The 14,452-nt window shown below is 49.1% G+C and overlaps 1 protein-coding gene across 2 annotated transcripts in view; it reads left to right on the forward strand.

The window, feature by feature from the left end:
- The window catches only part of FNDC3B (fibronectin type III domain containing 3B), a 378,401-nt gene that overhangs the window by 324,225 nt on the left and 39,724 nt on the right, over positions 1 to 14,452 (forward strand). For both annotated transcript variants that reach the window (XM_034782468.1, XM_034782469.1), the window contains exon 23: positions 12,149 to 12,361. In XM_034782468.1, coding sequence (XP_034638359.1) covers positions 12,149 to 12,361 — 213 coding nt within the window. The remainder of the gene's footprint in view (positions 1 to 12,148; positions 12,362 to 14,452) is intronic.

The raw sequence follows: 14,452 nt of genomic DNA on the forward strand, positions 1-14,452 counted from the left end.
TTTATAAATTTTTGTGTGTGTATTTAACCATTAAAAGTCCTGAATAGATTATGCTTCTTTCTTCCTTTTTAAGACGATGGAGTTTTGCCTGAGTAAGGACTGCAGACCTCCTGCTACGCCAGCTAAAATAATTATAAAGCCTCCCCATTCATTTCAGTGCTCCAAAGCAGGCTCGTAGGGAGGAAGGATGGTCCGGTGTTAGCTTGGGAGATCTGGGTTCAAGTACACCTCCATTACAGACTTTCCTCTGTCACCTTGTCAAAGTCACTTAATCATCCTGGGTCTCAGTTTCCCAGCTGTAAAATGGGAATAAGGCGCCTTACAGGAATGTTGTGAGGATAAACGCATTAAATATGGTGTTGTGCTTCGATACTAAGGCAATGGGGACCATATTAATACTTTAGATAAAGTAGAATTTTGAGTCTAATACTGCAGTTTTGCCTTCTTAAGGACTGAAGGATCAGGTTAGTCACTGTTGTTACCAGCATTGCCCATTACTTTGGGATATGCTCATTTATTAATGTTACTCTTCCGGGGGGGTTCTGTACTTGTATCAATGTACTGCTTGTGTCACTTGTGCTTCTCCCTTCTGCAAGTTCCCTCCTAATGGAGCTAACCTGCAGGACCTAGGTTCCCCAGGGCTGGGTTCTTCCAGCCCCAGAATCAGACGAACACACACAAACACACATTAACAGAGCGCCTCTGAGAGGACAGGGTTAATCAGCGCTCCCAAGCTGATCCCTTATATGTCCCTGGACTCAAGTAGGCTGGGTCGAGCTAGGGTTACCATACGTCCAGTTTTTCCCGGACATGTCCGGCTTTTCGGCAATCAAACCCCCGTCCGGGGGGAATTGCCAAAAAGCCGAACGTGTCCGGGAAAATGCTGGCCAGGCACTTCCCCTCCCACGGCTGCTCTGCTCCTCCCCTGACTCTTCGGCTATGTTTAAGAGCCGAGCTGTCCGAGCGCTATGGGCTTCAGGCAGTCCCCTTGCCTCCGGACCCCAGCCGCCAGCCGGGCACTGCCCCTCCCGGGCTCCGGCGGCGCAGGGTCCGGAGGCATGGGAGCTGCCCGAAGCCGGTAGCGCTCGGGCAGCTCGGCTCTTAAACAGAGCTGAAGAGTCAGGGGAGGAGCAGAGCCTCCGGCCGCGGCGGCTCTGCTCCTCCCCGACTCTTCGGCTCTGTTTAAGAGCCGAGTGCTACGGGCTTTGGGTAGCCCCCATGCCTCCAGACCCTGCGCCGCCGGAGCCCAGGAGGGGAAGTGCCCAGCCGAAGCGCTACCGGCTTCATGGTTTGCCGGGCAGCCTCCAGACCCTGCGCCCCCCGGCTGGGCGCTTCCCCTCCCGGGCTCCAGCTGCGCTGGGGAAGTGCCGGTCGGGGGCGCAGGGTCTGTGGGCTGCCCAGCAAACGGTGAAGCCGGTAGCACTCGGGCAGCCCTTTTCGCGTGGCTGGGAGTGGGAGGGAGGAGGGGGCAGGGCTGGGGGTGGAAAGTGGGCGGGGCCAGGGCCCTGTGGAGGGTCCTCTTTTTTTCTTTTAAATATGGTAACCCTAGGTCGACCAGCATCTCCAAGCTGTCACCCTCATATGCCATGGGCACCGCAGCGGAATAGAGCATGCCTGAGCAGGCTGGGTCGAGCAGCACTTTCAATCTGCCACTCGCAAATGTCCCAGGTTCCGCATGTCTCTATCTCCACTTTCACGTTACAATTGTTCTGGTAGTAACCCACTTGATGAGCAAACCCCACGGGATTTTTGGGCATTGCAGGGATCTTTTAGCTTGGGTCAGAGGAGCCTTGCTGCAGAGCGAATGAGGAAACCAAAAAAAAAAATCCATGGGTGGGGGGGGAAGAGAGAGAGAGAGAAGCAACTAGTTTAATCATGAAAGTTATTTATTGCCAGGTAATAACCATAGGGGAGCCAAACAAACAAAACACTTTTATAATCAAATTTAAGTTAGATTTAATATTATAAGTCGGGTTTACAAAACTGTAACTGATCACACAAGTTAGGGTCAGAAGGCTATATCTAGAGAGAGAGAGAGAGAGCTGGGTTCTCACCACTCCATGAAGCTTGAATGGATCGGGGTTTCCAGGCAGTGGTGGTAGCTGAGGGTCCAGAGTGCTGGAGACAGGCAGAGCCCCCAGCACGATTAGTCAGGAGAAGATGAAGTCGCAATGGAACTGATGCAGATTTTGGATCCAGGCATCAGAACACTTACTTGAGCATGGGTAGGGGTTTTTGTAGAGAAACAACAATGGTTAAAGGGAGAACATTAGATTTGTTTATGTGTAAACATGGGAGTATACCAAAGTTGTTTTGTTCAGACTAGACAATGGGAGCTGATCATTCCTGGCTTTGGGTAGTTTTCCTTGGAGGGAGCTCACAATAAAGGATTTATTACTAGAATTGGTCTGATAACTACTCAGGTGGGTGTGTGCAGGTGTGGATTCATTAACATCTGGAACAGAGATCCCCCATCATGCAGTGCTTCCCTGCTTTTCTGGTCCCAGAGTTCCCTGCGGTTCTTGCCTTGGAATCTCTGTTCTGTATGCTAATGGAGATGCCTCCTTGTCCCATCTTCGATGCAAATGAGGCTAGGGGAGTTTCCTAAATACTATCATCCTTATCCCAAGGGTTTAGGTGTGTCTCCTACTGCCTTTTCATTGCTTTTTGTAAGTCTTTCTTTTGATCAGTTTTGGTTCAAGCAGAGGCTGGGGGTGGAGAGGGAAGTCTTTGGTGAGTCAGATAGGCTGGGTACTGCGCCCTGGTTCCCCAAGATCACAGAGCTGACAGGTACCACTGTCAAACTAGAAATAATGTCTTATTCTATCCAGTGGCATAGCCAGGTTTTAAGAGCAGGGGGAGCAAACATAAAAAAGGCGTCTCCCCCCTTGGCTCCTCCTCCGGCCGCTCCGCGCGCGCCCCCCCCCTTGGCTGGCTCCTCCAGACCCATCTATTGTTAAGGCTCTGCAGGCACCCAGGAGCCCCCTGCACACACCCTGACACCTCCCCGGGCCGGGCCAGGCCAAGCCGCGGTGGGGTCCGCGTCTCTTTAAGAGCGGGGCTGGGCTGAGCCGAGCCGGTGGGGGGGTGGCTCCACTCCCCGCCGCAGGCTGATGCCAGAGTGTGGGCTAAGAGCCCCGCTGGTCTCCTGCACCAGCTCCAGGCGGGGCTTTGCTGCGGCTTCCCCCGGGCCGGGCTGCCCCCTTCACCTGCACCTGGCGGGCCCTGGGGGGCACCGGGCGGGATGTGTTGCGGGGGGCATTGGGCAGGGGGATGGGGCACGGGGCCCCGGGCCGAACGCCCAACGCGCGCTCAGTCACTCACCTTCCCGTCCGGGCCGAAGGGGAGGGACTCTCAGTCTCTTCCCTGACTGGGGAGGGCGCGGGGTCCCACTGGGTCTCCGCGGCCTCGCTTGGCTTCGAGGAGGCGGCGGCGGCTCCATGGAGCTGGTAGTCTGGCCAGCGGGGCTGCTGAACGCCTGCTCCTCCATCTCCACCTCGCCCCAAGCACAGAGCACGCCAGGCACGAACCCCATCCCAGGTTAGCCCCCTGCTGGGGCCGAGGGCTGAACAGGCCCGGCAGGGCAGTGTGGGGGCTGCTGGAGCCTGGAGGGGGAAGCTGGGGAAGGGGTGGCACAGCCTCAACCCCCTGGGGCTGCCTGCCCCGCGGAGGAGGCAGAGGGGCGCAAGCTGCAGCAGGACCCCAGCCCCCCGGGAGAGGGGATCTGGGGCCAGCCCAGGGAGGCAGGAGCAGCCCCGGGGGTGCTGGGCATGTGCAGGGCAGAGCCCCGAGAGAGCCCCAGCCCCGCGGCGGGCAGCGCTGCAGAGGAGGAGCTCGCAGCGGGTGAGGGGCAGCTGGCGGGCAGATTCCCTCTCCCCGGCAGCTTCCTGCTTCCCTCGGCCAGGAAGCTGCTGGGGAGAAGGAAGCTGCCCGCCAACTGCGGAGTGCTCGGCCGCTGAGCCCTGAGCCGCCGCAGGAGGCGGCTGCGATGTTGGGGCCACGTGGGGCGCGATGGCTGAGGCGGCGGCCCCTTGGCTCCTCTGGCCATGCCCACCGCCCCCCCTCCCCAATGGCTCCTCCGGAGTCCGGCCGTGCTGCCCCCCTACTTGCCTGCAGGACCCCAGCGACGGTCCGGCAGGCGCCGCTTTTGAAAAATTTACTGAGGGGAAGCGGCTGCTTCCCCTGAACCCCCCTAGCTACGCTACTGATTCTATCACAAAATGTTTAATTCAGCTTAATCTAGGCTATAGTATTAGTCATCAATCCTATTTTTCACGCTGATCTTTCTCCTTTCTAGTTTATATTTGCTATCCTAGCTATTAGACATTGCTTTTCACAAGAATGAGTAAATTGCATTAATTTTATGAGAACTTGTATATCAAACACTTCTCATGTCAGGCTGCTTAAGAATGCTTCAGAAGTGATTTTTCAGCTTGCAAATGGAATACTGTACAAATTATTCCATTACCAAATCAAAAATAGCATCCTTTTCAGAGTGTTTATTTTCCGGGATCAAGAACATTTTAAAATATGATCGGTTATTGAAGGTCCTATAAGAGTTTCTAAATTTGCCTGGTTTGAAAAATGATGTTTGTTTAAAAGAGACAGTGGAAAAATACAAAAATGGATACAAGTGATAGAGCGGTCTGATGCCAAGACTAGAAGCATTAGGTAGTGTCCCCCAAATTTACTATTTCCATTGTCCAAGTATTTGTTTTAAAATTATGCTTGATTCATTTGAAAGTAGCCCTAAAAAACCCTCCATTGTTTCAGCATTTTTTAAGCTTACCTTAGAAATCACTATTAGAAGGCTGGGTCAGAGTGACTTTATGAATGGTTTTTAACACAAATATTTCAATATAAAGTCTTAAATAAAAATAAATTGTGTGCATATATAGATGTTTGTAATGATTGTTTCACTGTTTCCTTGTTCTCCCCTATCTGTCTTATGTATCTGTTGCCTGTAGTCTTATACTTAGAGTGAAAGCTGTTTGGGCCAGCTTTGTTATATGTAGAGCTGGGCAAAATTTTTTCAGTAAATAGAAATTTTACCGAAAAAATGCATTTTTCAGGACTCCAAAACTATTCACAAATTTGGTTCTAATTTAGCAAATAGTTTCAGCAGGAAAAAAAAAGTAGAAATGTTAAAACATTTTGTTTTTACATTTTTTTTAAATGAACTGTTTCTAAATGAAATGTTGTTTTTAAAATGTCGACATTTTAGCCCTTTCGTTTGACCTGAGTAAATGTTTTTCTATTTGTTTTTTTTATCAAGGAAAAAAACAAAACTAACCAAATTGATGTGGGATTTTTCAGTTCGGCCACCAAACTGAAAAATTAGTTATTTGCTTACTGTAGTTAAGTGCTTGTACAGGGTCTTCCACAATGTGGTCTTAGCCTCTAGGCGCTACCTTAATACAAATAATAAATAACAGTACCACAGAGAAAAAGAGAGGGAGTGTAAGTATTCCTTGAGTCTCACTTCCTCATATGCACCCACATGAAGGCCAGTGCAGTCTGGCCCATCATATACAGCTGTATTAACAGATGGATATACACACAGCCCCATATGCCCAGCATTACACTGACAGTAGCAACTTGGCGAAGACTTACAAGTGATAGCGTCAGTGAGGACTTGCCTGGCAAGTTGTAATTTGGTAGACTCAAACAACCCACCAGTTGTTGCTTTTCCGAGGCATACGTTTGGGAAGATGCCTTTTATTTTGATTTGAGGCTGACTGCAGTTTTCACCAGCCTTCTAATTTTCCTGGTTCAGGAGTATATATATCTGTGAACATACATGCACACACCTCCATCTTTTAAAAATAGGTTTAAGAAATACAAGATGACATTTAAATGAAATTGCTAATGATCTCATAATTCTTTCTTCAAAATGTGATACTGTCATGGAGGAATGGTTGAAGCTTAAATGATTTGGGGACAGGTGGTTTGTTTTGGGTGAGGTTTGGTTTATTTACTGCAAAATGTAAAAGTAATGGAACCTCTGTTTATGAATTCATTGCTTTAAACTCCCTGCAAAAAGCTGATATTTCTTAATTTAGTCACGTATCACTGTCCATATGTCATTACTAGATGATGAATTCTCAGCTTCCTATTGAAAATTGAAAATTATTTCCACCTATTTTCACCTTGGAAAGCCATTATGTGTTAATACATGACTTTTGAAGCTGAAATAATGAGCGTACAATGTGAAGTAAGAAAAAAGGCTGCATTAATTATGCCTCTCATAATACCAGTAAAGTAGTCAGTCAGTTTCAATGTCTATGCTTCTTTTTCTTTAGCTTTTTTGACCTGCTTTATCTTAATCATACCATAGTTTTTGTATTTGTTAGTTACCTCCATTGCATCATCAAATGCAGAACACTATTTGTGAATCTATGAAAGTAGCTTGCGAAAATGAAATTGAGTTTTAAGGCCTGGTTCTGATCTCAAAGGTTTTAAATTAGTGTAATTCCATTCTCTTCAGTAGAGTTATTTCTGATTTACACTCGTGTAACAGAGATCAGAATCTTAAGAAATAAAGAAACACTCCTTACTTGCACTGGTTTGGTCTGTAAGAAATCTTGACGATCACTATAACGCTACTACTACTTAGCACATTGAAAACTAACGTTATCTGACTAATCCTCAAAACACTGATGTATGGTAGGTAAGTAGTTTCATACCCATTTTGCAGAGCAACTAAATGCTGAGAGGAAAAATAACTCAAAGGCAAATTAGTGACAGAACTGGAAATAGTATTATGAATTCCTGGTTCTTAGTTCAATGTTCAGTCCATTCAATAAATCATGCTGTTTCTGTGATATAGGACTTTAAATGTAAAGACCTAGTATACAGTATGTGGCCTCTTAATTTAAACTGTAGTCTAGAAAATAGGGTGGAAAGAAATGGAAATAAAATGACATCTACACTTTTTCACTTCTTAATACTAAATTGTCTTAAGTTGAAATTAGAGCATTCAAAAAAGCGACTTTTAAAGAAATGCATCTTAAAAAGCAACATAATCAGAAACCACGCATTTTTAAAGCAGTGAATGACAAACGTGATTTGGAAACCAACATTCTTCTCGTATATCTTCCTGGCTTCTCTCTTGACCTCCCCTTAAAGGTTTACAGAATGGAACATTTATTTCAGCACAGGACAGAGTTAAAAACAGGACAGAAGACAGTGAAATAAAGAGCATGCAACAGTTAGTTCTAATTTAGAACAATCAAGTGAGAGGCAATAAAGATGAAAGTGAATTCCGAATACTTGATCTCTAAACACATTGCCACCTCCAAGAAATATTGTACTGTATAGGAAAAGGCTCTGAGGCCTGACCTGTACAGAACACACACAAATCTGGATGAGGCCAATGAGCATTCCAGCGTTCTGAGGGCAGAAAGTGATTTCTTTTTACAGTCAAACATGTTATTTTTATCTCTGAGTAATTCTACGTTCAATGCCGCATGGGAGAATGGTGCATTTCAACATTTTCAGTATACTTTATAACAGGGGTCAGCAACCTTTCAGAAGCGGTGTGCCGAGTCTTCATTTATTCACTCTAATTTAAGGTTTTGCGTGCCGGTAATACATTTTAATGTTTTTTAGAAGGTCTCTCTCTACAAGTCTATATATTATATAACTAAACTAGTGTTGTATTGTAAAATAAATAAGGTTTTCAAAATGTTTAAGAAGCTTCATTTAAAATGAAATTAAAATGTTGATCTTACTCCACCGGCCCGCTCAGCCCGCTGCTGGTCTGGGGTTCTGTTCACCTAGGCCGGCAGTGGGCTGAGCGGGGCCTGCGGCCAGGGCCCCGGCTGGCAAGGGTCCGGCAGCCAGAACCCCAGACCAGCAGCGGGCTGTGTGGGGCCGGCGGCCAGGACCCCAGACCGGCAGTGGACTGAGCGGCTCAGCTCACTGCCGCTCAGGGGTTCCATCCGCCGGCTCCTGCCAGCCGGGATCCTGGCTGCCAGATACACTCAGCCCGCTGCCAGTCTGGGGTCCCGGCCCTCCCCACATACAGTGGGTACCTACCTTCTCCCTGGTTCTGGCCATTCTCTTCCTCTCTCTGCACTGAGCTGAGGGTGGCAGTGCACTGAGCACAGGGCTGGGGGTGAAGGGTCAGGCCAGGAGCTAAAATGAGGAAGGGGGCTCAGGGTTGGGGCAGGAGGTTCGGGTGTGGGGCACTTACCTGGGCAGCTCCCATTTGATGCGAGGGGTGCAGATGGGAATCTGGGGGGGGTTCAGAGCTCCCGTTTGGTGCTGTGGGTGGGGATGGGGCGGGTGCATGGAGTGTGGGGGGGCTGGGGATGTGGGGCGGTGCAGGTGTCAGGGCAGGGGGGGCTGGGGATGTATGGGGTGCCAGAGTCAGGGCTAGAGTTGTGGGGGTGGGATGAAGGAGTCAAGCAGAGGGCTGGGTGTGTATGAGGGAGGTACAGGGCTCAGGGCAGGGGTCTGGGGTGTGTGTGGGGCTCAGGGCAGTGTGTGTGGGGGGGGGGTCAGGGCTCAGGGGAGAGGGCTGGGTGACTGCCCTTTTAAGAACTCCCAACCCCCCAGCTCCTTGTCCCCTGACCTCCCCCAAAGACCTCCCACCCTAACTGCCCCCCCCAGGACCCTCCTTGCTCCCTGTCCCCTGACTGCCCTGCTCCCTATCTGCCCCCTGACAGACCCCAGGACTCCCATGCCCCATCCAACCCCGCCTGCTCCCTGACTGCCCCCTCCAGAGACCCCCCCATCCAACCCACCCTGTCCCCTGACTGCCCCCACGCCCACCCCTTATCCAATCCCCCCGGCCCCGGACCCCTTACCATAAGGCTCCATGCAGAGCCTGATAAGCTGCCCTGTGGGAGTGCGCAACCTCGGCCCCCAGAGCTCGGCGCGCGGCGGCAGGGCTCTGGGTGAGCGGGGAGCGTCTTTCCTTCCCTGTGGAGCCAAACGCTGCCCCGCGGGAGCACACAACCCCTACCCCCAGAGCGCTGCGCACATGACGGCAGAGCTCCAGGGGAGGGGAGAAGGCGCGGGAGGGGCCGGCAGCTTGCAGCGCTCCGGCCCACGAGCGCAGACCCCGCAGCTTGCCGTGCCGGGAGAGTGGGGTCATTTGCCCACCTCGTGTGCACGGCTATGCTTCTGCTCCCTGCCCCCGCGGGGGGAGCGGAGGGCAGAGGAGAGCGGCCCGGGCTGGGCAGGATTTTTAATGGCACGCTGGAGTCCCGGCAGGCTCCAGCGTGCCATTAAAAATCGGCTCGCGTGCCATAGGTGGCCGACCCCTGCTTTATAATATTCATTTAAAAAGTCTATGCTACCCTTAAGAATGTGCATAACGTGCACTGACTTCAGTAGAAGTTATGTGGGTATATGGAAAGAGGGACAGACTATTAATTCTTTAGTAGGAATAAATATTTGAAATAAATTCTTCCAGCCAAAGCTAGCTGCTCAGTAGGCTTTTCTTCCAAGTACAGAATTAGAATATTGGAACCAAAGTGTTTATGGAAAAGCACAAGACTGTCAAGGAAGAGACAGTGGATAAAGCACAGCTCAGAGAGCCAGGAAGGACTGAGTTCTAATCCTAGCTCTGCTTTGGCTCCTTTTGTGACTTCATGACCTTTGTCAAGTCATTTACCCTTTTGTGTCTGAATTGCCCTCTGTAAAATGGAGATGTTAATACTTGCCTAAGGGAGCATTGTGAGGATTTGTGTGGGAGGTTTTTCCAAAGCAAAAGCATTTTGAACTTGAGCAGGGCCCTTCTGCATGGTAGGTAGTAGAGGAGGTATAAGGTGCCCCCTTAATCTACTGTTTCCTGTGCACAGGGGCAAGTGAACTCTGCAGAGCCACTCCATCTGCGTCTCACAATGGTGGGCAGTAACAGGAGAGGAGATGGCTGGAGTCACCAGTGCACCCTGGGACACTAGTGTGCTGGGGAGCATCCGCTGAGATGGGTATTCTTTCACAGTTTACTTCCTCCCTGGAATAGTAGGAGAGAGAGTACATGACTCCCTAAATCATACACCCCCTCTCAGGCTTCTCAAGGGCAGTACAGCAATGCTCTGCCCCTTGTATAAATCACTGCATTAATGCAATATGTTACGTGTGTGGAGGTATTGCATTGGCATGCTCTGCAGGCAAGACTCTCTTTACTGGTGTATTTGTTAATGATTTTTTCCCTACATTAATTGAATAGGATTTCCCTCTTGCATTTTATAATGCGAGAGAAAATAAACTTTCTAAGGCAAAGAAATCCTTGGAAGTTTGAATACTACATTTTTTCCATGTCCTTTTAATCTAAGTATGTGGCTGTGTCAAGTGGAAAGATCCCATATAGCTGCTTCTTCCCTTATAGTAGGCACGGGCAGTGTTGTGAATGACTGTTTTTCTGCTGGTAGTTACTGGCTTCTTGGTGGTTTGTAGTTCTCAGAAGAAGCAACATCTCCTGTCAAGAATCTTTTCCCATGAGAAAATTAGACTGCTGTGCATAGCATTTCTGAAGCAGGAGGCATCTGTCCAGCCATCCAAACTAGGACATTCTTAGTAAAATCATAATTATTTTGTTTGCCCCGTAGGTTTTTCTCCTTTCCTCTTTGACGTTAACAGATTTTTGAAGCAAACATCTGGCTTGTCTGTGCCAGTATTACTGCTTATATAGTATATAGTTCAAGGATTTCCAAACATGAACTTCCACATATTGCAATTGAAGGAGAAAATTTTATCCCCATTGCACAAATTATTAAACCAAGGCACAGAGAAGCAAATGATTGAAATGGTAATAGAAGCCAGGAGCCATTACTCTGGTGGAACAATAGGGTTCAGAAGCCTAACCCAATCACTAGAACATTCCCAGAAGAAAACCGTATGACTATATAGCTGATTTGTCTTCCTCTTACTCCCAAGTGTCACTTATTTTGATTCAGATGGCTCAGTAAGCTTTTGTCCATTGGTAAACAGGGCTGCCCACACGGGGAAGCCTGGGGGGCAATTTGCCCCAGGCCCTGGGCCCTGCAGGGGCCCCCACGAGAATATAGTATTCTATAGTATTGCAACTTTTTTTATTGAAGGGGCCCCCAAAATTGCTTTGCCCCTGAATCCTCTGGGCAGCCCTGTTGGTAAATGAGACCATGAGCCAGGTTCTTAAATAAATCTTTAACCATGAATATTTAAGCATACAAAATTCAAAGGGGGCATGTAATATTGGAAGTTACACCCATAATCTGTCTACGTACTACTAACATTTTTCTTGGCACTTAGTTTGAAAAATCTTAATCTTAGTAGTTTTCAGAGTATGAGAAACAGATTCTGGGGTCTCTGATATGATTATACCAGTTTTCAAAACTCCCTTTGTGGGAAGAGCTATATCCATTAGAATAATACAGTGTCTTGGGACCAGAGTGTCAAGCCACTCACCACTTAGCTGGTGGTTCAAATCTGGCCACGGCCTGTATTGACAAAAAGGTGTTACCGTCGGATGATAGATTTGCAGTAACCTTTCCAACAATTTTCCAGGCTGTTCGTGTTTATGACTAAAAAGAGGACCTCAGTCTCAATGTTGCATGTTTCACAATCACCATGTACCAGATTCTGCCACACTAGCTACACTGAATAGTCTCTCTCTTTGCAAGGAGCCCAGTGAAGAAATGTTACTATTAGTGTAGTGACTAACTACTCACCATGAGTAAGGATGACCCTAAATTGGTAACAAAAATGAATATCTAAGTAGATTGGGATGCTCTTATTCACAGTGAGCAGTGCCTTACTGTTCATGCAGTCCCATTGACTATAGTTGGACAGCTCATTGCGTAGGTACTGTTCTGTGTGAGTAAGGGTATTGCAATGTGGCCCTAAGGCCCTGAAATTAAGCTGGAGAGTATAGCACATTTAGCCTTTTTGTTCATTGCTCATCGTCTTCACTGCTGCTGCTATGATGTAAAGAAGATGGTGATAGAGCAGGAAAGAGTGGGTAGGTTAAAGAGCCCTTCAGTTTGCCAAGACAAGTGATAGACTATTGGGAGTGGACAGATGAGCAATTGAATTGATGCTATACCAGATTTCACTCTGAAGGCCAAGAACTGCTTTGTCCTTTGGGGCTTTTTAGATAAAGTGCCTTCTGAAAGCACATTACTTAAACCTGCTTTATTTTTGTTGTTTATTTTAGGATCAGGATCCAGGCTGTCAATGAAATTGGAGCTGGACCATTTAGCCACTTCATTACGGCAAAAACCAGGCCCTTACCACCCTTACCTCCTCGGTTAGAGTGTGCTGCAGCAGGCCCTCAGAGCCTAAAGTTGAAATGGGGAGACAGCAGCTCCAAACTGCATGCTATCGATGACATGGTTTATATCTTGCAGCTAGAGGACAAAAACAAAAGGTAAGAGGTGCATGTTTCTGTTCTTAAATGTTCATGACAAACGAATGAATCATCATAAGGTATTTATGTGAATGAATCACAATAAGGAATTTTGCTGTTTTTCTTATTATCTTATACCTACAGGCATGTGAAAATTGTTGGTTTAATGTGGATTCAATAATTTAAGTTCTGTACATGTAGTTTAACCTGCATATAAATCTGTGATCTCACCTGTTACACTGGTGTCATAAAACAGTTGAACTGCAAAAGTATTTTACAGTCCATATTTAGCAAATATTCTGATTTTTTTTTTCTCCCTATGAAAACCAGCCCAAGTGTTTCACAATTATATCTAATTAGTTCTCTTCTCTGGGGATATATCATACAATGCAGAAAGTAACGTGATATTGCTCCAAAAGTGGCATTTGCATTATACTGAAATGGCAATTAAGAAACAGGTCACAAGGACAAGTATGTGAATGACAAGATAGGACACTAGAAAAATAATATAAATACTAGAATATAAATGTATCGGGTTGGTAATTGCGCATTGTTTGCAAAGTAAGAATGCATGGGCCTCATCCAGTATTTTTTGCTTACAAAAATCTCTTTGAAGCTTTGGATATGCAAGAAATGCAGAATCAGGCTGTAAGAGGGTCCGGACTCACCTCTGCAGCGCCTCCTGCTGGTCGTCCAGGGAATTAGCTCACCAGCCTCTGGAGCGCCCTCTGCAGGCTAGTGATCCGCCTTTCCTCTTCTCTGGCCCCCATGTCCCTCCCAGGACCCCGGTGCCCCTTGCTCTGGGTGCTGCCCCCTGGCAATACCCATACATATGCTAGGTCTCCCCTCCGAGGGGATCCCACCCACCCACTAACCCCACCTCACCTCAGGATAAGGCCTCTGCCAGTCACCAGCTAGCCCCCACTCTCTGGGGCAGACTGCAGTATAGGCCACTCATCATCGGCAAGGTTGGGTTAGGACCTGCTGCCTTGGGCTAGCCCTGGGCTGCCCTCTGCAATCCCCAGTACCCTTGGCCTATTACCAGGCCGCAGCCTGGGGCTATCCAGGCTGGAGCTCCCCAGCTCCCCAACCTTTCCCCAGCCCTGTTCCACCCAGGTACCCTGTCTAGTTCCCTGCAGCCAGGCCCTTCTCTCTCTGCACTCAGAGAGAGACTCTTGAGCGCCTGGCTCCCAGCCTTCTTATACAGGCCAGTTGGGGCCTGATTGGGGCATGGCCCAGCTGTGGCTACTTCCCCAATCAGCCCAGTAGCTTTTCCCTTTGCCCCAGCCCTCTGCCAGGGCTGTTTTAAACCCCTCTGCAGGCGCAGGGTAGCCACCCCGCTACACACCTCCCACCTCAAGATCCCCTTCACCGGGGGGGTAGGGTGTCTATCCCTAACGCCCCAGCATTCCTCTCAGCTGGGCCTGCAGGGAATCCCTCTCTGCTCTCAGGCTCTCCAGTGCAAGGAGCAGCCTGCTCCCTTCTTCCAGAGTTTGGGTTCCCATGGTTGCCTTTTCAGCTCCCCCATGGGATGCCAGGTTTGTCTGGGGCCTCCCTGCCCCTGACAATCCCCTCTTTGGGGCCCTGGTCGTCACCACCCCCTCCTTCGGGGCAGTCTCAGACCCAGCCTGATCCTCTGGCCTCCCCCTCCGTCTCTGGGGGCTAGGCCACTTTCCCCAGCGCCCCTTGTGGCAGAGGAGGCACAGCCAGTGTTCACCCCTGCCCACCTCAGGGCTGGCCTGGGCCCTGCGAGTTCCATGAGGGCACTCTGCCTTCTTGTGCCCTGGCTCCCCACAGGCCCAACACAATTGGAGCCCCCCTGTTGGCTTCACAGGGGGCACTCGAGTCGGTCCATGGTCTGTCTCTGGCACAGCCCTTCCTTCAGGGCTCGCCTGGGCCCTGTGAGGGCACACCCTCTTCAAGTGTCCTGGTTCCCCACAGGCCCAACAGTTCTTCGGTCTTGGCACCAGCCTCCTGCCCAAGATGCCTGGCCCCCAGTGAGGTCCTTGTGCCCTCCCCCGCAGCAGCTGGAGCAGCCTGGCTTGCTGCTTGGCGAGACGGGCCACACAGGCTCTCCAATAATAGTCCCTCATGGTTTTCTCCACCTTCGGT

The sequence above is a fragment of the Trachemys scripta genome, chromosome 9 (genome assembly GCF_013100865.1).
Source record: "Trachemys scripta elegans isolate TJP31775 chromosome 9, CAS_Tse_1.0, whole genome shotgun sequence".
NCBI classification, from domain to species: domain Eukaryota; kingdom Metazoa; phylum Chordata; order Testudines; family Emydidae; genus Trachemys; species Trachemys scripta.